Genomic DNA, 25,822 nt, shown 5'->3' with positions numbered 1-25,822 from the left:
CCACGGGTCGGAGCTCCAATCTTTACATGGGGTCTTTGGATGCCCAGAACATCAGGGTCGGAGCTCCAAGTCTTTGGATGCGTTCTCCGGCCCCGACCGTGCGCCGATCTTCATTCCAACATGGAATTGTCGAGAAATCCCCGTGCTACCCGTAGGTCCCTTTACGAGCCTCAGTGCACGTTCGCGCCTCGCTTTATGCCTTGAAATAGCTCGATCTGCGTCTCCTCCAGGTCCCTTGATGCTACGGTATGGATTTGACGACCATGGGGTAGTCGTGGCGGTTGTAGAGTAGGGCACTCTTGTGATATTGGTAGCGAGAGATGATGGCAATGTGGCGTTTGTAGCGAGTGATAATTGTCACGTGGCATCCATGGTGAGGGGTGAGTGCCACGTGGCGTTCGTTGTGAAATTGGTGAATATAAGTCGCATGGAAGCGCGAGTTGTTGCAGGGGTATTTTTACCAGTTGTATGAAGCTGTTGTGGTGAATGTGGTAAGGTTTGGTGAGCGGAATGAAGTATAAGATGAGGTGGCGATTGGGAATTGGCACGCACATTTGAATGGAGAATGGGTGTGCAAACTCCAATGGAAGATGTACCGGTGCATTGTCGGCAGGAAGCGTTCGCAAGCGCGAACATGCTGGAGACACTCGTAGCGTGTTGCTCATTCTTATTGCTTGGCGTGTGTGCTTGCTTGCATGTTTGGTTTAACAAAAAGGTAAAGGTCAAAGGTTACAGTGAAGGTTAAAGAGATATAAAAGACATAACGACAAGAGTCCCACGCAACGCATCTTTCCCCTTTTACCCACTAGACATATGGAAGGGACTAACTAAGACGTATACTATTGAAATACCTGCCTTGGGATCGCTGTATGTTGTGTGCTATTGCCTTGGAGGCACGTGGTTTTACAGAACCGCAACATTATGTATGCTCTTTGTGTGTTGTGAAAGTTTCATCAACTACTCTGAGACTATTTGACCAAGGAAGCCGAAACTATCATGGATTACTCAGGACACACTGAAGGTGTGTTTCCTGTGGTTTAGGTTGATTCCTTCAAGTTTTGAAAAAACACAAAACGGGGATTACAACATATTGGCATTTTCTTCCTTTGGGGGAGGGTGAGCTGCAATTAGAATTACCCGAGCGACATGACCACCGTGTATTATATATGCACAAAAACAGTAATGCATGTGTTTGCTTCATGCACCTAACGCAGGTTTTATTTATTTATTTTCGGGAGTAATAGATGCAGCAGTCTGTTGCCTACACACCGCTCAAATAAAGTGATGGTACACGCTTGAAACAAGATTGCCCATCGGGCGGGTACTCTGCTATGACATTAATAATCATAAGGATAACCAGAATGGCACTCGGTAGAGCACATTCCTCCACCAGGCTGAACAGTTTAAGTTTTGGATCTCAACCAAAATCTAAACAGCTCGTTCTTGTCAACGACCCAACTCGTCCACCAAGTTTCGTCCGAATCCGTCCAACTTTTTAAGATATCTTGCTTGGTACCGTTTCTAGTCCCATCTCTCAATGGTGAAGAATCACTTTAAAATCCTCGTATCTGGATTCGGATCTTCACGAAAAGTGAATCAACTCGTCCTTGTTACACATCCAACCTGTCCACCAAATCTTGGCCAAATCGGTCCATACATTTTTGAGATATCCTGCTCACAGACAGACAAACAAACAAACAGGGGTGAATACATCAGGAGTGACCTTTGGTGATAGAGGTAATAACATGACCCCCCAGGTGCTTCTCATTAATATAATTGAGTTTGGTGCAGTTGCAATGTTTTAAGTGTCCCCAAATGTATAAATATTTTCCTGATTGTTAGGTTTGACTGAAATGGAGCGGTTTATATTCAGTGTTGATTTGCACAAGATTAAGTTGACGATGTATGGTGAAAATGGTAATAATATACAGTATTACTAACATTCCTCATCTCATTTGACTAATCACAGAGCCTGAGCACACGACTTCAGCACCTACCACCTCCGCTTTGACTTCTCGCCTTCTGCACAATCGCAAGGTGGGTCAAGTGGGGAAACATGTGAATGAGTTAACACTTAAGGAAGTGAAAGTAAAATGGCGATCAAGTGAGATCAAGTGAGATTGTCCTTGCTTGTACATTCCGTACCTATATAGTGTTTTCTTCTGCGAATTAACTGCATATTTTACCATTTTTTTTAATACAACATCGATGCTCATGGAGGACCGAGAACATCGAAACAATCAGGACCTAACAGGACAAAAAGACCAGAGGGGGGGGAAACACACCAACAGCAGGGTTGAGTGAGAAAATAGTGGGAGACTTGGACAAATAAGTGATGTGAGGAAGAATGAGGGGGAGGAGAGAACACACGGGGAGTGTACAAGATGGGTCCAGCTGCAGTTTCTTCGCGTGGGGGAAAAAAACGGAAACTTAGAAAGAGGTGGGCTTGGGATAATGGGGATGGAAAAGATCATGATTTTGGATAGCGGACGATGTGAGATGGTGGTGAACAGCTGTCTTGAAGACTTGAAGGGAAGAATGAGATTGAAGAGGATGTTGAAGTTGATTCCACAGGTGGGGAAAAAGAGGAACAAATGAGTGGAGGTGAGCTGTGATTCTGGATTTTGGGAGTTCCTCTGGAGCAGGTTTGCTGGTGGACTCCGTGTGCCCTGCAGATACCTGAGGGGAGGTTTTGGGGGACAGGGGGGGGGTACAGAGCATCGAAAGAGCACAGGGTGCAAGACTAGAAACAGTGCATATAAATGCAGGATCACGTTGAACAGCATAAGTTGTAAATCACGAACATCTGTATTTTTGTCGTGATTTGATTCGAGTTTAGAATGATCATTTGTAGGTGTCTCATTCATAATAAGGAAGTGAAGTTTATGAAGTGCCAAGTATCCGTGCATGGAATCCCATATCCACACTTAACCGGGCCCCACACACACTCTTTCTTTTTCCTCCCATGGCTTTGATGGTCCTTCACTTTTGAAGATGGTTTTTGTTGCTATTCCACGACCATGGAAAAATCAACTTTGATCGGTGATGAATGACATCATGAGACTTACCTGCTTTGTTTCTCCTCTTGGTATATCTCAAGCTGTGTCACTGTGAGTTTGTTTTTCATATTTGTACTGATGATGCCAACAAAGTGGATCTTGTTAATTAGCTGGCAACACGTCTCGAAGCATGTCGCGACTGTATACTTCAGTGTGCATGTCACAAATGTGTATGCATAAAAGGTTGTGACGTCATCACCTGCATATACATTATAATTTGTGAGACTGAATTTGTGATTATTTACCATGTTGTACACAGTAAAGCATATTTTAACAAGAAAAAGAGCAATCAGAGATTGCAGACTCCCCCCTCACCCTTCTTCCTCAACTCTCCCCTCTCACCCTCCCCCTCCTCCAATCTTCCTCCTCACTACCTCTTCCCAAAGTTGCCCTCCCCCTCACATCCACAAAAGTTGCCTCCTTCCCCCACCCCCTCTTCTCCATCTCCAATCTTCAACTGCCCTCTGCCCCTCTCTTATTACTCCCCACTGTACCTCAACCTATCACCACCAAGCCTTTAATCCTCATCTGGCCCTCTCCCCAAGGAGAGGAGAGGAGATTGGAACCATACTCTGTGCATAGCGTTGGTGCTGCTTAAGCAGTCTCCTTGGCTATTGGGCACAATTCTGGATGGGTCACCACTCCGACACAGTATACCAGCATGCTGGCACTCATTTTGCTGACCTCGGAAGGATGACAGGCCGAGTTAACACCACCTGGTATTAATTCAACTGCTGAGCAGGATTTAGCCAACACTAGGCATTTTTCACCTCTCCCCAAGCTTTTCTGCAATCCCCCACAATTTTTCAACAACTCTCCTTACCTCCCCCCTCCCTCGTATTACCCTCCCCTCCCCTCCCTTGCACCCAAAACCTCTTCCCCTCCCTCTTCCTTTACAGTGAGGACCTCAAACATCTGGGGTCTTCACTCTAACTTGACAGATCTTTCCATTCAGGTTGTCACTGACAAACCAGACACAATCTGTTTAACAGAAACTTTCCTCCTTCAAGACATCTCTGACTCCCAAGTATCTCTCTCCCTGGTTACTCCCTCTTCTGGTATGACAGACCTGAGCTTCGTCCTGGCGGCGGAGTTGCTCTCTTCATCAACTACTCTCTTCCTGTCACCGAGAACTGCCCTCTCTCCTCCACACCCCCAGGAATACCTCTAGCTATGGCTTTCCCACTCCACTCCCACCTCATGTTTATATGTGTGTTGTACCGTCCACCAAACAGTGATGACTCAATTTACATCTCGCTCTCCGGGAACATGGGCCAACTTCTATCCTCTCATCCCAACACTCTCCTTCATATGTGGTGACTTCAACTGTCATCATGCCAGTTGGCTGGGTGTGGGTACCTCTCTCACCTGCCATGGCACTTCAGAAAAAGACTTCTGTGACTCATTGGGACTGACACAATCTGTCGAACAACAACCTACCTTTGCCTCTCAATCCGACAAGCAGTTGCGGAAAAAAATACCAAAGTTCTGTGCGGACAAACAAACAAACAGACAAATGGACCCAAATGCAATACCCTCTCCTTCGGTGAGGGTAACAAAACAATATAGTACTGTATAGCATGATATTTCAAAAATGTATTGGACCATATATGTTCTCGTGGATCAGGCATTGCGTGGCAGAGGTATGCGCTCTACCGAGTACCTTTCTAGTTATCTACTGCACTAGTAAGGGTACCCAGTGTTGTTATATACTGAACAAGTCAGGGTAACCGACATTGCTATCTACTGCACTAGTAGGGGTACCCGGTGTTACATACTGCACGAGTAGTGGTACCTGGTGTTATATACTGTTTGAGCAGGGTTACCTGGTGTTATTTGCTGTACTAGTAGGGGTAGCCAGTGTTATATACTGGACTTGCGCTGGTACCCAGTGTTGTTATATACTGCATGTGTCAGGGTACCCGGTGTTATATACTGGACAAGCAGGGGTACCCAGCATAGTTATATACTGCATGAGTATGGGTACCTGGTGTTATGTACTGGACAAGCAGGGGTACCCAGCATTGTTATATACTGCATGAGTATGGGTACCTGGTGCTATATGCTGGACTATCAGGGGTAGTGTGTCAATGGCAGTGTGATGTGTCTCGTGTGTTGGCGTAGTGGGCAGTGTGCTTGTTACCTCCCGCTTTCAGCCTTCACCGCTGGCTAGCACCGCTGTTTAACAGCAATGCGAAAAGGAGAGCCGCTTGCTTCTGGAGTTCTGTATGGAGCATTCTCTCTGCATAACCAACTCCACGTTCCAGCAGAAAGGCAGATTCAAAACCACCTGGAAACACCCATGCTCCAAGCATTGGCACCTCCTGGATTATATCCTGGTACGTCAGTGTGATGTCATATATGTACTCCACACAATAGTTATGCCGAGTGCAGACTGCTACACTGATCACAGGCTGGTCCGAAGTAAGGTTGCCTTCAGGATCAAACCACCATGTAGGAAGAGACGACCCCACATCAAGAAACTCCAGCTGAAACGATTCTGCCTCCCTGCAGTCAGAGCAGTTTCAGAGCAAGTTTGAGCAAAAGATTAGGCACCGACACTTCCTCAAACTCCAAGGATGATCCCTGAGGACCAGTGGGAGCAGCTGAAATCAGTGCTTCAAGAAACCATAGCCGAGGTGGCCGGTTTTGCCACAAGGAAAAATCAGGATTGGTTCGATGAGAATCATGCAGACATCCAGGAACTTTTGCAGAGAAAACGTTCCTGCCACAGCAGACTACTCAGGACCCCTGATGACCAGATTGCAAAAGCGGTATATCGGGAGGCTTGCAGCAAACTACATGTGAAACTCTGGGCCATGCAGAACAATTGTTGGTTGGTCAGAGCTGGGAGAGAGAATACAGTGGTACGCAGATGTAGGGGATTCAAGATTCCTCTACGAAGCTCTTCGGGCTGTATATGGACCCTCATACCAGGTGAAGGCACCACTACGCTCGGCTGATGGAACAACTCTGCTCATAGATAAAGAGGCCATTATGCAGTGCTGGTCCGAACACTTCAAGAGTCTCTTTGGGGTTGAGAGAGTGGTTCAGGAGGAGGCGCTGCAAAGGATAGCACAGAGAGATGTTGAGATGGAACTCGATGAACCACCGAGCTGAGATGAAGTGAAGAAAGCCATAGCGCAGCTAAAGTCACGCAAAGCCCGAGGAATTGATGGAATTCCAGCAGAGGTATACAAAGAAGGTGGAGATGCACTTCTGAACAAGCTGACAGACCTGCTCTCAGCATGTTGGGATAAAGGAACTGTTCCTCAAGACTTCTGAGACACAATAATTGTTTCACTGTACAAGAACAAAGGAGAAAAGGCAGACTGCTACAACTACAGAGGCATCACCCTATTATCCATCGCTAGCAAAATTTTGGCCAGGGTGCTTCTGAACAGGCTGATCCCATCTATTGCAGAAGAAAATCTCCCAGAAAGCCATTGTGGATTCAGACCAAACAGGGGCATGACCAACATGATATTTCTGTTCAAACAGATCCAGGAGAAATGTGGGGAGCAGAATTTGCCTGTTTGCTGCATTCATTGACCTGACCAAAACCTTCGATACAGCCGAGACGGACTGTGGAAGATCCTGTCCAAACTGAGGTGTCCGCCTGTGCTCCTCACAATTCTTCGCCAACTTGATGAGGGCCAGCAAGGTCAGGTCAAGCATAATGGGACCTTCTCAGATAGCTTCCCTACTTCAGATGGTGTAAAGCAGGGATGCGCGCTTGCTCCAACCCTCTTCTCAATTATCTTCAGCATGATGCTCCAGGAGGCAAAGTCTGACCTCTGAGAGGGAATCTACATCTGCTTCCTTACAGATGGCAGCCTCTTCAACCTGAGACGGCTTCTGGCACAGACCAAAACCTTAGAGGAGCTCATCATAGAGCTCCTCTTTGCTGGCTGATGACGGCGCCCTCCTGGCCCACGCAGAAAAAGCTCTCCAACACAAAGTCAACTGTTTCTCTACAGCAATTAAGGCCTTCGGCCTTACCATCAGCCTGAAGAAAACCAAAGTACTGCACCAGCCACTTCCTTGCGTAAACTACAACCCAGCCAAGATCAACATCGATGGCCACGAGCTGACTGCAGTTGGGGAGCTTCACTTACCTGGGCAGTCATTGCAAATGAAGGCTACAGTGGACAAGGACATTGACAACAGACTGTCCAAGGCAAGCAGCTCCTTTGATCATCTCTCCAAACGCGTCTGGCAGAACCATGCACTCCACATTCCTACCAAGATCCAGGTCTACAGAGCAGTAGTCCTTGCCAGCCTGTTGTATGGTTCAGAGACATGGGTCCTCCACAGAAGACAAATTCGCTTGCTTGAGCGCTTTCAGCAACACTGACTGCGTTCCATCATGAACATCAAATGGCAGGAATACATTACAAACAAGGCAGTCCTCGACAGAGCTGGCATTCCCAGTGTGGAGAACACTCTGCTACAATGACAGCTGCGCTGGTCTGGCCATGTTGCATGGATGGAGGACAAGAATGCCAAAAGCTGTCTTGTTCGGCGAATTACGCTCCGGCAAATGCAAGCAGCAGGGGCGCTGCTCGAAAGCATTTCAAAGAGACAGCTCGCCTTGGCGAGCATCGACCACAAGACTTGGGAGAAGGATGCTGCAGACAGGGACGGCTGGCAGTCAGTCATCAAGAAGGCATCTCGTCACTTTGAGGTAGACAGACATGAGGATGCAGAGGAGAAACGCAGAAGGAAGAAAGAATCAGGGGCAACTCAAGCCCCTGCAGGACAGGATATCCCATGCCCCAGATGATCCAGGCCCTTAAATCCAGGATTGGCCTTTTCAGCCACCAACGAGCATGCCAACAAGTCTTCTCTTGATCTTCATCTGTGAAGAACTGCCATCATCATCAGCAGGGGTACCTGGCATTGCCTGGATCAGGGGTACCGGGCATTGTTATGTTCTGCATTAGTATGGGTACCCGGTGTTATATGCTGCATTAGTTGGGGTACCAGGTGTTATATACTGGACTAGCAGGGGGTTCCCAGTGTTATATACTGGACTAGCAGGGGTAGCTGACATTACCCGGATAAGGGGTACCCGGCGTTGTTATATACTGCATTAGTAGGGGTACCCGGTGTTATATACTGGACTAACAGGGGGTATCAGGGGTACACGGTGTTGCCCAGATTAGGGGCCCGGATCAGGGCTACCCAGTGTCACCCGGTGCTGTTCTAATGTTGTTGGCATTTTGGAGAAATCTTTTTTTTTGTGGGGGCTCAAAGCTCTTCTCTACACCCACTAAGGAATGGGGGCTGGGGTCATATAATAATTACTTTCACATAGCTACAAAGGCTTAGGCACTATAGAGCAATTAAAAATATTAAAACTTTTTTTTTCTTCAAAACTTCCAAAGACCTTTTTTTGCTTGAAACACTCCTCGGCACTCACTGATGAACCTTTGACGGTTTGACGAAGATTCGTTCATCCATCTGAGAAATATTTTCGCGCACACACACACACACACACACACACACACACACACACACACACACACACACACACACACACACACACACACACACACACACACACACACACACACACACACACACACACACACACACACACTCCTCTTATAGTGTAGATGCACTGCCCTTTGGAAAGAGTTGAAGGAAAGACCAGAAAGTGAGGTCACCGCTGATTCAGCAAACTACGAGTGGACGTTAAGCGGCAGCTGGCACCCTCAAGATGGGTGGTGCACCGTGCAAAATTAATGACGTTTTTACTTGTTTCTGAATAAATTCTCCGAATGTTTAGACAAAGATGTTACTGCAGACTAGATCACTTCCTGGTCAAAAGGAGATGCAGCACTTTCTGCTTCCTGTATGGACCGTCTTCAAGGTAACCAAGACATGTTCACATCTATTAAGAAACATAAGACCAAAACCTTGCCAATCAATGAACAGAATAAGATGCTCACAAGTAAAAGGCAAGGAAATTACACATCAGGCTGATTGGAATCTCTTCCAACGACTTCTGATCATTGAACATGTCAGAGAACTGGATATCCCGAACATGCTCACATACAACCTAGGCCCACTTCCCCCATCGTTGGCACATCAGGTTAGGTCTCTGGACAAGGCAACAAAGGCAACCCTGCTTCTCTTCATTGAATCATATGTGCAGCCATGTTGAGATTCCTCCAGGGAGTATCTGTATTGTAGACTGTATAGCTGTGATACAAGCACTGCCCCAACGGAGTATTCCACAAATGTTTGGTTTACTTGCAGGTTACCTGTTGAAGCAGCTTGTGGAATTGGCTCGAAGTGTTTGAAGTAACACTATAAACGTTGTCGTGGACACTTATTGGAAGCTCAGCATCAAGAATGCTTAGACTTAGAGGAAGGAAAGAGTCAGGTGGGAGCTTGGTAACAATATTCTTTGGAGACGACCAACAAGTGCCACAGCAATGGGAAAAATTCTACCGTGTAATGAAAACAAAGAGGAACTGATCAGATTTGTCTTCCAAATGTGAAAGAGTAGATCATCTACATGCTTGACTTCACTGCTCATGATGGGGAATGTCATCAGTTTGCACATTAAAATGTAGTTATGGTTGTTTGAGCAATTGAGGATTTGAAATGCAACAATGAAGAAGCAGATACTCGACTTTCCCTTCACTGTCGATACGCAACCATTCATCAGTCCTCAGCTTCATCGAATACTGCTCCTCATCCAGTAGTCATCAAGAGCCCAGACACTGATGTTTTCATTATTGAAGGATCGAAGGCAAAGCCAGTTGAAGCTGAGTTAATCTTCCATGCAGGAAGAGGCAACAACAGGAGGACACTGAGCTTATCAGCAGTTCATACTTACCTTAGAGAGGACATGTGTGATGCCATAATTTCATTTCACTGCTTCACTGGATGTTTGTCAGTACCTTCCATGGAAAGGCTGAAGCCTTTAAGGTGTTTGCTGATAATGTAGATTTCAAGCCCTTGTTCAAACAGTTTGGGAACTAATTCACAGTTGATGAAGATGAAGTGACAGGCCTGGAAAGATTTGTTTGCCAATTGTATAGTCAAGAGTGTGACAGTGTTAAAAACCAGGCAAGGCATAACTTGTTTCTGATGCTCACGAAAACAGAGGCTCGTATGCCTCATAATAAAGACTCTCCAATGAAATATACAGTGCCCCCCATAAGTATTTGAACTGTGAAGTCAAATTTGTTATTATTGCTATATACTCGAGAAATTTGGATTTGAGATCAACAGATGAATATGAGGCAAGAGTACAGAAAGTCAGCTTTTATTTCTGGTATTTCTGTACATACATGTTTTATGATTGTAGAACAATGGCACTTTTTATGCTCAGTCCCCCCCCCCCCCATTTTAGGTAAGTGTAAGGATTGGAACAAATGACTGGCAGGTATTTGTTATTGCTCAGGTCTTTAGTTTTGCTCAGATGTTTCTTGTTACACTGATTGTTCAAACATAAAAGAGCTGTGAATGTCTAGTGTTGGTTTTGGCCTTTGCTTTTGCCTTGTTAGTCTGCCTTTGGAGTCAGGAGGCATTGTGGTGGGAAATAACGCAATTTCCACAATAGTTCAGCATACAAAAGAGAATCTTTAATACAAATACGTACGTGAACATACAGGAGAAAATATAACAATGAAATTCTCAAAAAAACACACCAATGCAGTATATGAATATATGAAACAGGTTTGAGTGGGGGAAATGATTGAACAAGCAGGATAAAAGAGAAAAAGCTTTTCATCTGCGAAAGAGTAACTATTCCCCCAGTTCGAAATCAAAATAACTGCTTTCTGCTACTGGGAAAGGAGTGAAAACATTCTAAACAATGTAGGCAAGGCCCAAGTACAGCCAATCAGAAAAGAGCACAACAGCCCCTTCGAGGTTCCCCAGGGTTTGGAGGAACAAACAGTTACACAGATCAAGGGAGTGAATCATTACTTCGGCACGTTCTCAGCGCTGATAAAGAACAACATTACATTGACTGGCGCTACTCACAGAACCTCAGCAGCTCCCACAATGTGTCTAAATAAAAATCCATGCATTATATTCTTTAAATATGTGAACTAAATAAGAAATATCTAAAATTATGTTTAATCATCTATTCATCAATATACTTAAGTCTTCCTGGAACTTATGCAACATTTCCATGTTGTTACATAGTTTTAATCAAAAAATGACAAATCAATATCAACAGAAGGCAGATGTATGTTTTACAGAAAGCAAATGAAACAGAATACATGGATAATCTTGTTTACAAGGGAATCTTCTCAACTGCAGCATTTTACCAAAGTTCAAGTAATATTTTATGAGTGAGGAACAATGTCTTTATTCATTCACACTTTGGGCTGGCAACACCAATTACAAATGCTTAAAGAGGAAATCTTTGACATTGCTGAGATCTTCGATGGCATATACCAACATGAAAACCAGAGAACTGTCTGTGAAAGAAAAGTAAGCAATTTGGAAGCTGAAAGAACAGAAGAATTAAATTAGAACCATAGGCACGAAACTTGGGAATAGCAAATACAACAATTTGGAATATCTTGAGAAATAAAGAAACCACTAATCTACTTGGCAATGGACAACAGCAAGGTCGGTCAAGGAAAACAACTGCAGCTGATGACAGAAAACTCATCAGAGCTGTGAAGAAAAACTCCAAAACAACAGTCAGTGACATCAGCAACAACCACCAGAGTGCAGGGGCGAAAGTCTCACAATCGATCGTTCGCAGAAGACTTCGACAGTGGAATTGCAAAGGCTACACCGCAAGATGCAAACCTCTCATCAGCACCAAAAGTAAATGCCAGATTCGAATTTGCCAAGAAGTACGGAGGTGAGCCAGTCGAGTTCTGGAACAAAGTTTTATGGACAGATGAGACCAAGATAAACCTTTACCAAAACGATAGAAAGGCGAAAGTGTGGAGAAAGGAAGGAACTGCGTATGATCCAAAGCATACTACCTCATCTGTGAAGCATGGTGGAGGTAGTGTTACAGCTTGGGCTTTCATGGCTGCCTCTGGAACTGGCCCACTCATATTTATTGATGATGTAACTGATGATGGCAGCAGCAGAATGAATTTGGAAGTGTGCAGAAACATTCTGTCTGCTTATGTACAAGAAAATGCCCCCAAACTCATTGGGTGACGTTCACCATGCAAGAAGACAATGACCCAAAACACACTGCCAACGCAACGAAGGGGAAAAAAGTGGAAGTCGAAGGTTTCATTCGGGGAAAAAAGTGGAAGGTTTCAGACTGGCCAAGTCAATCTCCTGATTTAAATCCAATGGAGCATGCATTTCATTTGCTGAAGAGGAGACGAAAGTCAGAAAACCCCAAAAACAAACAATGAAAATGGCTGCAGTAAAGGCTTGGCAAAGCATCTCAAAGGAAGGTACCAAGAGTTTGATGATGTCAATGGGTCACAGGCTTGATACAGTTATTGCATGCAAGGGATATGCAACCAAGTACGAACTATTATACCACTTTAAGTTAACCTGTTCCAATACTTATACTTACCTAAATGGGGGGGGGGGGGACTGAGCATAAAAAGTGCCATTGTTCTATAATGATAAAACATATGTATAGAGATACCAAGAAATATAAGCTGACTTTCTGTACTCTTGCCTCGTATTCATCTTTTGATCTCAAATCCAAATTTCTTGAGTATATAGCAGTAATAACAAATTTGACTTCACTGTTCCAATACTTATGAAGGGCACTGTATCATGAGAGCCAACTATCAAGCTGCTGTGAATTCTCACTGCTTTGATCAGTTCCAAATCATTTCCAGTCCTTACGGACATGGCTGGAAGGTTGTGGGTGATGAGCTTCATATACAGTTCCTTCAGAAAGTATTCACACCCCTCGACTTTTGTCACTTTTTTTTGTGTTACAGCCTGAATGTAAAATGGATTAAATAAAATAAAAAATTGTCACCGATCTCCACAAAATGCCCCACAATGACAAAGGGAAAACAACAAGTTTTTAGAATTTTTACAAATTAATTGAAAATGAAAGGCTGAGATGTGTTACGTTAATAAGTATTCAACCCCTTTGCTATGACACTCCAAATTGAGTTCAGGTGCATCCAATTTCCTCTGATCGTCCTTCTTTCATTCCTCTTTTTCCCCGCCTTTGGAATAAACTCCCACACTCTCTTCAATCCCATTCTTCCCTCCAGGCCTTCAAAACAGTTGTTCACCACAACCTCTTATCTTCCCCCATCCAAAACACAGATCTTTTCCACCCCCATTAATCCACCTTCATCAAATTCCCTGCTTTCCTTCCTGAAAGTCCCTGCAGTGCCCATCTCGTATATCCCATATTCCCCGCCCCATCCCTCTCCCTTCCATAGATCTAATGTTTCTGTTCCCCAATGCTTTGTCCTTCCCTCTCCCGCCCCTCTTGTCTCATGCCCCCCTTGCTGTGCATTGTGTCTTAGCTCTCATATGAACCTCGACAATGAATACAAAAAATAAAATAAAATCCTTGAGATGTCTCTACAACTTCATTGGAGTCCACCTGTGGCCAATTCAATTGCTTGGACATGATTTAGAAAGAAACACACCTTTCTATATAAAGTCATATAGTTGACTGTGCATGGCAGAGCAGAAACTCTCCCATGAAGTCCATGAAACTGTCCATAGAACTCCGAGATAGAATTGTGAGGAGGAATAGATCAGGGGAATGGTATAAAACAATTTCTCGAATGTTGAAAGTTCCCAAGAGCACAGTGAGCTCCATCATTAGGAAATGGAAAGAATATGGAACTACCTAGACTCTTCCTTGAGCTGGCCGTCTGACAAAAATTGAGCAACTGGGCAAGGAGGCCAAGAGCCCAATGACCACTCTGACAGAACTACAGAGTTCCTTGGCTGAGATGGGAGAACTTGCCGGAAGGACACCAATCCCTGCAGCACGTCACAAATCTAGGCTTTATGGGAGAGTGGCCAGACAGAAGCCACTCCTGAGAAAGAGGCACATGACAGCACATCTGGAGTTTGCAAAAAGGCACATGAAAGACTCTGAGAGTATGAGGCAAAACATTCTGTGGTCTGACGAGATGAAAATTGAACTCTTTGGCCTGAATGGAAAGCGCTACGTCTGGTGGAAACCGAGCACAGCTCATCACCTATCTAACACCGTCCTGACTGTGAAGCATAGTGGTGACAACATCATGCTAGGGAGATGTTTTTGAGCAGCAGGAACTGGGAGACTCAAAAGGATAGAGGGAACAATGAATGGGGCCAAATACAGGCAGATCCTTGAGGAGAACCTGCTTCAGAGTGTAAAAAACCTGAGACCTTAGATTGCGGCCTTCCCATTCCCTCCTCTCACACCGCTTTCCCATTCCCTATACTCACACTGCTTTCCCATTCCCTCCCCTCACACTTCAACCCCCCCCACGTGCTGGCTCCCCCTCCCCCCACCGACCCCCCTCCCCTACTCCCCCTTCTCCCCTCCATGCACAGTTCTCTACATATGGACAAGATGTCTTTTTCAAACCATAGGGAGGTAGATACCAGGGGTAGGAACATATCTTTCAATCCTGACAAATCTCACGCTCTCACTGTGTTTCTCCGAAAGGACCGTCTGGAACCCCCCCCCCCCACCCCTCCCCATCTACTTTCTCAACAATCCTCTTGAAGAAGTCTGGTACCATATATTGAACTCTGATTAAACCTACCTGGCTATTGTGTCGATGCCCAGGGAAAAATGACCTGGCCCGAAGGGGTCACCCCATTGAATGCCAGTTGCTGAATAAATGGCCTCATTGCCATAGAACAGATCAGAAGGCCTGGTGTATGCCTGACATATGAGCGGATAGATACTGGGGGTGTGCTTTCGTACTTCAGCCAAAAAAGAGGTCACGCCACAAGCAATTAAATGCATGATGCATGTCGATCTTGAGAAAGACTCGATTAGGAGGCGGATTCGTCAAATAAAGTCTGGCAGCATGGGCAGCCACTTCACACCCACCTTTAGTTGAATAGCCCAACTGGATAGGATGTAGCTCAGCCCCGAGATCTTCAGAAAAAGATCGGACTGCGGCTTTGGTTGTGAGATGGCGCAAAGTATTGCCCACAGCTATCGGATGAACACCACTGTCCTTGGTGAGTGCAAATAAATTTGCACCAAAAAAAAAACAGGATGCACAGCTTCAGAAACCTCTCCCCGCAGAACCATGTTAATGAACAGGGTAAGAGAAGAAAGTAAGCGAGCCTCCGCATCGGCAGATTCCTTGCCCAAAAGAGCCTGAAGGTGTCCTGTCTGAGCCAATCGGTGCCCGCAGCCGACCCAGATGTTAAAACGTTGACCGCGATTCGGACGGAATGCTCAGAGAGGACCACCGGAGTGGCTAATTCACCTTCGGGCACGGCCGGTAGGTTGAAGTCAGGCTGGGCAGCCGGGTGTTTGGTTTTGAGGGCTTCGGTCGTTTTGGCTGATTATGGAGCATACCCCTCACAAGATGCCAACTCTCTGATGGCCCCTTTGATATCCATATCAGCAAGTTTGGCTTTCACCCTTCTGTTGATATGTTGAGAGTTATCGGCTTAACAAGACTTAATTGTGGAGTTGCCAGAAAGGACGACTGGAAGCGGTGGCAAGACGTCCATTGCCAAAAAATCGGCCACCTGACACTTGACATTCGTAGTCAGAGACATCGGGGGAGTCCAGAGCCTCTTTAACGGGCACCCGAAGGTCAAAGTAACAAAAAACAAGGAGGCGGTACCAGGCTGAGGGGGCCTGGTTCCCGAAGATAAAGTCACGGAGTCGTTTGCAAAGAGCATCGGTGACAGGGATACGAGCACCCTTGGATACTTTACGGAGTTCCCTAAAATTGTTATGACATCTCAATAAGTAGGTAGAAAAGTCCATTGGTTGGGCCGGGATAGTCAGGTTGGGGGGGGGGGGGGGGCTTCGGTGCAATCCCAAGGCAGGCAGGGCATGACCAATTGGACATAAGCACCGCCGCCTGATGCCCAGATATTTTAACACACGAATAGTGGTAATATGAATTACATAACCGGCATGAAATGGAATGCTTCCTCGTGTTTTAAAAAAAAAAATTGTATACCTTGTCGAGGCTCGTATAAGAGCTAACGCACAACGCACAGCAAGGGGAGCATGAGACGAGGGGTGGGAGTGGGAAGGACAAAACGGTGGGAAACAGAGCTGTTTGGAGATCTGTGGAAGGGAGAGGGATGGGGTGGGGAACACGGGGTATACAAGATGGACACTACAGGGACTTACAGGAAGGAAAGCAGGGAATTTGAAGGAGGTGGGTTTGGGGTGGATTAACGGAGGTAGAAAAGATCGAGTATTTGGATGGGGGATGATAAGCGGTGGTGGTGAACAGCTTTTTTGAAGGCCTGGAGGGAACAATGGGATTGAACAGAGTGGGGGAGTTTATTCCAAAGGCGGGGAAAAAGAGGAATGAAAGAGTGAAGGTGAGCAGTGATTCGTAATTTTGGTAGTTTTACCAGAAGGGGGTTGTTGGCGGACCTTGAGCACCCTACAGAAATATGGTGGGGACAAATTGCAGACACAGCAGGGGGGGCGGGACCGGAGAGGAAACTGTAGAAGACAGGAAGACCACCGACCTGCCTGCGGTGAGAGAGTGAGAGGCCCAAAGACTCGGCCTCATCACGGGAGATGCCAATGATCCGAAATACCTTGGTTTCCACAGCGTGAAGCCGAGTAAGGTGGGAGGCAAGAGCACCAGCCCAGAGGGAAGAGCAGTACTCCATCAGGCTGTGGACGAAAGCTTTGTATGTGGTCAGGAGCTCAGGTGGGCCGAGGAAGGACTTTGCATGATGGAGGATTCCCAGTCGGCGACTGGCTTTTGAGGCCAGGTTGAGAATGTGACTTTCCCAGGAAAGATCATGGCAGATCGTGAGACCCAGTAGCTTGAAAGAAAGGACTTCTTCCATAGGATTGTTGAGAAAGTGGATGGGGGGGTTTTCTATATGGTCCTTTCGGAGAGACATAGTGAGAGTGTGAGATTTGTCCGGATTGAAAGACATGTTCCACGTGTTGGACCAGTTTGTGATTTTATCCAGATCTGCAGTGAGCGAAGAAGCTGCTGCTTGCCGGTCTGAGGGATGACAGATGGCACGGCAGAGGGTGGAGTCATCAGCAAAGAGATAAAGAGGATTTTCCAGAGAGTCGGAGAGATCATTGATGAAAACCAGAAAAAGAACAGGGCCCAGAACGCTACCTTGAGGAACTCCAGCCTGGACAGGAAGAGGGGATGAAAGAACTCCATTTAGGGCCACACGTTGACTGTGACAGGAGAGGAAGTCTGCGAGCCATGAGTGGAGATGGCCTTGGATACCATGGGAAGAGAGTTTGGTGAGCAGGGCAGGGTGCCAGACTGTGTCAAAAGTACGTGATATGTCCAGGGATACAGCTCTGATTTCATGTCCGGCATCGAGGACCTCAACATGGTACCCTTGCACATAACTGTCGATAAACCTTTCGAGCTCCATAATGTCGGGCAAAAGTCCGCAAGGGCTTTCGAATGAAGCTTGGGAGGAGCCCCCTCGATCGGGGCTCTGTTGATCGGCCAAGCAACACTGAGTTGATCAATTATTTGTTGTTTTAGTCAGACTTTAAACTGTGTGGAAAGATCACCAGGGTTCGAGAGGTTTCTCGTTAGTTCCAGATGCAGAATTGTCTCGCAGGTATGAGAAATTTGTGGAGTGAGGGATCTTTGTGAATACTGTTTCTCGGAGTGTATGTAAATGGGGAGCAGAGTGAAATAGGGAGACATGGAGGAAGAAGAAAAATAAGTTATCAGTTGCCTTACTATGTGCAGGACAGTTCTGGAGTGCTTTGTGTACTGTTTGTTCTTTGCCTTTTAAACACAACTCTGAACTGCACCTGCCTGTCAGTTGGACAATGATAGATTGATTGAAGAATCGAAGGCTTTTGTGATGTGTGTTTATAATGTGCATTCAAGTGTTTCGTTTTCTCAGTTTACGGTGAGGAAATGTTTAGTGTATTTTGAGACATTTAAGTGTATAAAGTGTATAAAGTTTATTATGAGTAAAAGCCTAATCCTCATTGAAACATGTGTGAAAAGTGTTATGATATGCTCAAAGTTAAAATCGATTAATTTTCTTCCTTGTCTTCCAGGCCCGTCCATTGCGCCTGCGCCCCTCTCCCCGTCCACGCATTCCCCTTTCTTTATCGGACCCCGACCCTTCACCGTCTCGCCCTCTCCTTGTTACAATTCATGAGCACGCTTCTTCCAGAGCCTCTGCTGCCACAACGAGCTCGGGCAACAAGGATTATTTTGGGAGCAGCAACGAATACCTTGGGCGCCTCGGCACGACCGAGTTTGTCTGCGGAGCCTGTGGGGAGAGCTTTGAAGACCTCGCTAGCCTTGTTTGTCACGAGAAAGTGCACACGGGTGAAAAGGGGTTCGTGTGCAAGGATTGTGGGAAAAGCTTCCACTCGATGACCAACCTGGTCAAGCATTACCGCACGCACACCGGAGAGAAGCCGTTTGTTTGTACGGATTGCGGACGATCCTTCCGGCAGCGTTCCCACCTCGCTCAGCATTCCCGAAGCCACACCGGGGAAAGGCCTTTTGTGTGTGGTGCCTGCGGGAAATCTTACGGTCACAAAAACATTCTCGTTAGGCACCTACGAAGCCACTCGGGGGAACGACCTTATGTGTGTGCACTCTGTGGAAAAGCCTACGGGCAGCAGTTCTCCTTGTCGCAGCATTTGCGGTAAGACTTACTCGGATTATCAATTTGAGTCCTAATTATCGTTTAAAAATTTATATTCTGATATGTTTTTGTGGAGGCTCCTGTTCATATATTTAGTGATTATTTCAGTGTTTACGTTAATTGCTCTAAAAGCACAGTTCAACCCAGCAATAAATATTCACTCAGATATTTAAATACGTTTTATCCAAACACGCACAACGGCTTTTCAGCACTGTGCCGAGCAGAACAGAACTATCGACAGAAAGTTCCGTTTCTGAGAAATACTGCATAACACCATGCGCCGGCTGAAGTGCTTGTGGATGTGACGTCACAACACCAGTTGACCGGTCCTGAGCCGCCATGTTGGAATACGCCTCGCCAAAGCAATGGATTTTTTTTGGTGGAATTGAACCATATTATTTCGGACCGGAATACAGTGAAGCAGAGCTAAAGAATGTTCAACTGCATGTACTTCGGAAAAACAAAGTGACAGTGTGGAGGAGAACGTAAGAGGAGGATTGGGATTTACGCTCTGGTAGATTGAACGAAAATGACTGTTTTGTGTAGCTTAGCTCTAGGTGCTTGGGTTAAGCATTTGGCGAATCTGGACATTTTGGTTGCTCCAGTCACTGATTGATTGACGTGGAAGAGGTCGGGCGAGTTGGCACATGACGCTTTGCAGAACAGGTATTATTGCATTTTTTTCGGAGCTTTATGTTGAAATCTGGTCCGATACGCATCTTCCACCAATGTTTTCTTTTTCACGTCGTATCCTCAGATCGGCCTCTCGGTTGCGCCGTTAGAAAACGCCGAGGCTTATAGTGGTCTTTGCAAACTATTTTGTGCCTCCCGAAAGGAAATTTGTCAACAATATGACCTGTCTGGATATTTAACCACATATGGGATCTGGAAAAAGCTTTTACTGCACTTTCCTCTCTCGTGGACACAGCTGTAGGCCTGACGCTCCGGCATCGTGCTTTCTGTGCCGGCGCTGTGACGTCATTCTCACAAAGTCTCACTCTCGTGATCTCGCTGATGCAGTGAACAGTGTACGTGGATTCGTGATGTTTATTATTTCAATATTTCTGAAAATACAATGATATAAAAAGCAAAATTTAAGGGAAATTAAAGAAGAGGTATTTTTCCACTCGTGGATTTTCCTCAAAGCTCTGGGTTTAGTTGCGCTTTAAGGCATCAAGGTTTCGAGCGTGTAAGGTATGATGCAATGTTGTGAAGGCCTTGAGCTCGGATGTCGGTGCAAGAGGAAAACAATGGTGAAAGCAATGTGTCTTGTTGATCGATACAACTATATGTTAGCAAACTATTGTTACACATTTCAGCGGTTGCCCTTTTACTTGTTTGTCCTCGTTGGTTATCATCTCCTCTTTGACTTGTTGATGTTTCCATAGAAACCAAACAAAATCGAAGCAATCCCATGTTTAAGTGTTGTGTGTATTTTTTTTTTTTTGGTGAAACTGTTTTGTATTCAGTTTTCTGGGTGACACATTGAACACTTTTCACTAAGATTATTATCTTGTGTCCTCTACATAATATATTTTCGCCCTTTTTCTACAGCTCTCACACAGGTGAAAAACCTTACGAGTGCACGGAATGTGGAAAAACTTTCAGCCAGAGAGCATACCTCTCTCTGCACACTCGATCACACTCTGGAGATGCTCCTTATCGATGTATGGAATGTGGGAAAAGCTGGAGCAAGAGGGGGAAACTCGCCCTTCATCTACGCACTCACACAGGGGAAAGGCCATTTGAATGCACCGAGTGCGGACGACGATTCGTGCAGAAGGACAACTTGCGGAGACACATTCAAACGCATTCGCGTCCGAGATTTGAGTGTGCAGAGTGTGACAGAAAGTTTGCTCGCCGTGGAGCTTACGAAGCCCATTTGCGCGCCCATGAGAGGGCAACGTTGAGGGAGAGTGGAGCCGGACAGAAGAAGGAACGCCGTATTTATGAGTGTCCGCATTGTGGAAAGAAAATGAAAGAGAGGTCAGAACTTACGCGCCACCAAAGAACTCACTCGGGCGAAAAGCCGTTCGTTTGCGTGGAGTGCTACAGAGCTTTTGGACATGCCAGTTCACTCGCTCGCCATCGTCGCACTCACCAGAGAACCCACGAGAGGCCGGAGGAGATTGTCGATGTTGAAAATAACTGATAAATGTTGGATATTAATTAGCACGACTGAGCCGTGAGTGATGTGTTTTATGTACGGAGTACTCGTGCGTGGCTCTTACGGGTGCGAGGACTCCAGTTTTGAAGAAATACCTCATGTGCGGCGTCGATTCTAGCAGCTGGTTCCATTCGTGCTTATGAGTACGATGTATGTGTCGTGGAATTCCTGATCACGTGTCTGATGAAACCCTGATGAACTCAGTTTTGTATAAAAGTACAGGTTATGAGTGTGCAAGGTGTAAAATTAGCAAAATAATTCAAACTACTGAAGAAAAATTTGGAGAAACTAATGTATTGAATGTTTATATTTGTACAGTATTGTAAAAAATTTGATATCTCTTTCGGAGGGTAAAGAAAGCGAGAAAGATCTCCATAAAACATTACCATAGACCACCACCCAAAAGGGACTGTGCAATGGTTATTTAGATGTTTGTAAGTTCACATCAACACCGGTCCTGGATAGTGCTGTTTAGGCTGATGAATTGTAAAAGCAATATACCACTCAAAGTGATAGTACTGCAGTCCTTAGTGGAATAAGAATCGTGTGTGCATTTGCACGTCCATCCGTCCATCCATACGCTCATCCCCAATTCCACTTCAAACAAAAACAAGGCAGGAGATGAGTTCCTGCAGTTAGGCAGTGAATGGACCTCGCAGCAAGGTTTGTCTTCAAATCTGACAACCCTTGAGTACATTCTACGTCCAGTGAGGGAAGTCCTTGCCAGTCCATGAGCCATCAACTTCTTGTGCAGTCCACTGAGCCATTAAGCAGATGCACAACAACAAAGCATCTGGACCCTGACAGCATTCCAGTCAAGGTCTTTAAATTTGGTGGAGAAATGCTGAACAACAAGATGCACACTTTGATCCTGAAAATATGTTACACTGAGGAAATCCCCACTGACTTCAGGAACACAAACATTGTCACCATCTTCAAAAAGGGAGATGAGTCGGTCTGCAGAAACTACAGAGGTATTGCCTTCCTCTCCATTGAGGGAAATATATTTGCTTGAGCTCTGTCGCAATGACTCCTCCCCCTCGCCGAGGAAATTCTTCCCGAGTCGGAACGTGGGCGAGTACCATTGAGGGGTAGCAGAGACGTTATTTTTGTTGCCTGGCTGATCCAGGAAAAATGTCAAGAACACAACAGCAGGAACTTTACGTGGCCTTCATCGATCTGACCAAAGCCTTTGATTCTGTTGAGGCTTTATGGAAGTTCCTGCCTAAGTTTGGCTGTCCACGGGAATCCTTCACCATCCTATATAATGTCTCCGAGACAGAACCGGTCGTCATCTGAACTGGCGTCGAGCAGGGTCGTGCGAGTGATCCAACTCATCATTTCAATCATCAAGTTGCTCATTTGTGACAGAGTGTGCAATGGCATCGGCATCGAGATTGATGGGAACCTCTTCAACCTCTCCCACTTGCGTGCCAGGAAAACAAAAGTTGTATCGACCTCAGTTATGGAACTCCAGTAGGTTGACGACCGTGTTGTCATTGCACACATTGAAGAAGACCGACAAACGACCCTTGCAGTACTTACTCCTCTCAAGAATACCGGTACCTGGGTCGGTCCCTCAACATTGAAAAAACACAAAGGTGCTTCACCATTCTACTTCATGCCAACGGAGTACCCCACCAAAGATCACCATGAATGGGAAGGAAATGGAGAATGTTGAACACTTTGCATCCCTTTGCAGCCATCCTTCACAGAAAGCCATCATCGATGAGGAGATCCAGGGTCGGATCCGATGTGTTAATTCTGCTTTTAGAAAACTGAAATATCGCGTGTTCAACAACCCTGACGTCAGGACCCTATCGGAAGCTCCTCGTGCACGAGGACCAACTTTGCTGTATGCCTGTGAAACCTGAGTGACTTGTCAGAACCACGTGAAAAGCCGAGAACCTCATCACCAGCGCTGTCTCTGGATGATCCTTCAAATCTGAAGGGCGGGTCGCCAAACAAATGCCAGTGTTGTCGCTGATACCAACACTACAGGTGTTGAAGTGGTCATCATTCAATATCAGCAGCGGTTGACTGGACATTGTGTACACTTATGCCCGATTTAGTCTGAAACAAATCCTTTTTTCCCAACTCAGCCAAGGTGAAAGACTACATGGAAGCCAGAGGAAATGCTCCAAGGACACCCTGAAAGCAAACTCTAAGAAGTGACATTGACACCATGAGCTGAGTGGAGCAAGCCCAGGACACGCTCGCATGGCGACATCTTATGAGAAAGCATGTACCACTTCGAGGAAAGCAGCAGCAAGGAAAGAGAATGAGACCGACAACGAGACGACACCCTTCCCCGAATCATCAGGTCTGTGACATCTGTCAGAGAGCCTGCCCATCGATGGACTCATCAATAACCCCCAACCCTGACTTTTGGAAAAGATCATCCTCAACCTCCAGGGAATGCCAGTGAATATTCCACGTGTTCCAAGTTGCACTTAAAAAAAAAGAGGAAGAAGAAGCAACTTCTAACGTATGAGAGAATACCTTAACGCACCTCTTATTCTTGCTGTTCAACAGCTATCAATCTTAAAGCCTCCGATTTCATCCTTAATGTACTGAGTAAAGTATTCCACCGTAGCTGCTTTGACGAGTCATATTTAGGGCATCTCTGGGCAACCACTCTTTTATAAACGATGTCTCACAGTCTTTTACAACTATTATAAGCTGATAACTGACTTTTAAACAAGGCAGATGATAGTAATTGATTGCCACTCTAAATTTGCCACCAACATTACTTTAAAACATTGCGATTAGCTGATGATGTCGTAGTCTATTCACATTGGTGATGCTTGGTATACAAGTTAGGGAGGCCTTCTCAAGCCAGTCTAGTTTATTGACATTTTACACCATGTACATTTCATTCACAGTTTACTCCATCACTCCCAATAGCTCTTGCACTCGTATGCAAACACACACACATGGCAGTAGCAGGCATTTGTGCCCACATGTGTTGTAGACAAAAGTAAAGTAGTGCAATTTGCAAGTCATGCATTCAGACGCTCATGTCCCTGGTGATGGAACCACCAAGGGTAAATGCACAAAATATTTATCAACTTCTGAGTGATTGACGTTTGAAACGTGCACCGGTAGGCAGGACTTTACATTTGGGATGTATAGACTGTGTATGAAGACCATTTGAATTTTGTATACAATGTTGCTGTGCTGAGCTACCCGCAGCTTTTCAGACGCCAATGTGTTGAGTCGTATTGCCAACCTTCCTCACGAGGTGGTAGTAATGTACAGGTACCGAGCTGCCAATTACAGTAGAACAATGAACTCTGGCGAACTGCAAGACAGTTTTTGGTGTGCAGGTATACATGTTACAGTTACTTGATATTGTGCTGGGAAAACTTGAATAGCGGTTACCTGCACATTTAGCAAGCAAGATAAATCCCTTCTCGTATCCAGGGAGCATCGGAGGTGATGCACATCATGTTTTCTCTCACCGTGACCTTGTGCGAAATCATCGTTTCTGTGCCTCATGATCAGACTGGAGATGCAAAGGTGCTGTGCGAGAAAATATGTGCCCGGTGCTGCTTCGGAAGCAACTTGAATTGCTATGGTGGCGGCATGATTCCTTTCATCCAGGACAACCAGCGTAACTTGCAGTTCTTGCTGTGAAAAGTGGATTTGGGAGGTTCTGCCATACCCTCCTTATTTTGATGGACATTCATGATTACTTTGATGCAACTGTGGCAAACAAAAACAAACCCATCTCTGATCATCTCCAGACTAACATTTTATCAATTGCAGCAAAACTATGGTGGCTGCCTTGGGTATATCACAAGAGGACATTGACCCACTTTTGATTGAATGACAAATCATCAACTCCAGTCTCCATGATGATACAATCTGCTGCATCGTAGGCAATGGAGCATTGAAATGTGTCACACTATAAAGATTTTGGAAAGGAAGGCCATCGGAATCTCTGTGACCGGACAGAATTATGATAAAGAAGTTGAGAGAGCTTGGCTGAAAGCGGAGGTTCTAGAGATGGACACGGTCATAAACAATGGACAAATGGACATATTTGTGTGCGCGAGTATTGTCTTTGTGTCAATAAAATATATTAACTGATTAATGTAGTTACTCCTTCCTGATCAATGTCTCTCTGTACACATAACCCTCTTTTCAAACCTGGTGGTGGCTCAACAGTTAAGGTAGTTGGCTTAAGATCTTCAGGTCTTGAGTTCAAGGTTTGTTTTTTTTCATGTTGAAATAACATCAGGTGGGTTGACTCAACCTGTGATCCTTCCGAGGTCGGCAAAATGAGTTCCAGCTTACTGGTAACGGGCAATGGAGTCATCAAAAGGAACCTGAACAAACAAAAAGTAAACATGAAGTCATCAGGAGGAACCTGGATAGGATTCACATTTCAGCTGCCACTCCTCTACCCTCAAACCCAGCCTTTATAAGGTGGTAGGTGTGTAATGTATTAATTTATTGGGGTGATAGGTGTGTAATGTATTAATTTATAGGGTGATAGGTGTGTAATGTATTAATTTATAGGGTGATAGGTGTGTGATGTATTAATTTATAGGGTGATAGGTGTGCGATGTATTAATTTATAGGGTGATAGGTGTGTAATGTATTAATTTATAGGTGATAGGTGTTTTTTGTTTTTTTTGACCGTTTTTACAGCCATTTTTCCCTGCTGTGCAGGGGTTTGGCTTTTTCTTGAGGCAATGTTTTATGGCCGGATGCCCTTCCTGACGCCAACCCTGGTCGCCTCTTACGACACACAGGGATATGGTACACCTATTCTAACCGGGGCATACACCGGGACCAGTACACTGGCACTCATTTCGCCGACCTCAGAAGG

General features: G+C 45.4%; 1 protein-coding gene across 2 annotated transcripts in view; it reads left to right on the top strand.

The window, feature by feature from the left end:
* Nucleotides 1-25,081, top strand: part of LOC147016294 (uncharacterized) — a 56,606-nt gene extending 31,525 nt beyond the window's left edge. For both annotated transcript variants that reach the window (XM_085844890.1, XM_085844891.1), the window contains 3 exons: nt 1,970-2,037; nt 18,214-18,815; nt 20,370-25,081. In XM_085844890.1, the coding sequence (XP_085701016.1) occupies nt 1,970-2,037; nt 18,214-18,815; nt 20,370-20,967 (1,268 nt within the window). In that variant the 3' untranslated portion in view covers nt 20,968-25,081. The remainder of the gene's footprint in view (nt 1-1,969; nt 2,038-18,213; nt 18,816-20,369) is intronic.
* The last annotated feature ends 741 nt before the right edge of the window (nt 25,082-25,822 follow it).

This window comes from Eptatretus burgeri, chromosome 11 (assembly GCF_056783735.1).
Source record: "Eptatretus burgeri isolate ZD-2024b chromosome 11, Ebu_testis_v1, whole genome shotgun sequence".
Lineage (NCBI taxonomy): Eukaryota > Metazoa > Chordata > Myxini > Myxiniformes > Myxinidae > Eptatretus > Eptatretus burgeri.
Note: the sequence above shows the minus strand (reverse complement) of the source record. Positions and strands in the feature narration are given on the sequence as shown.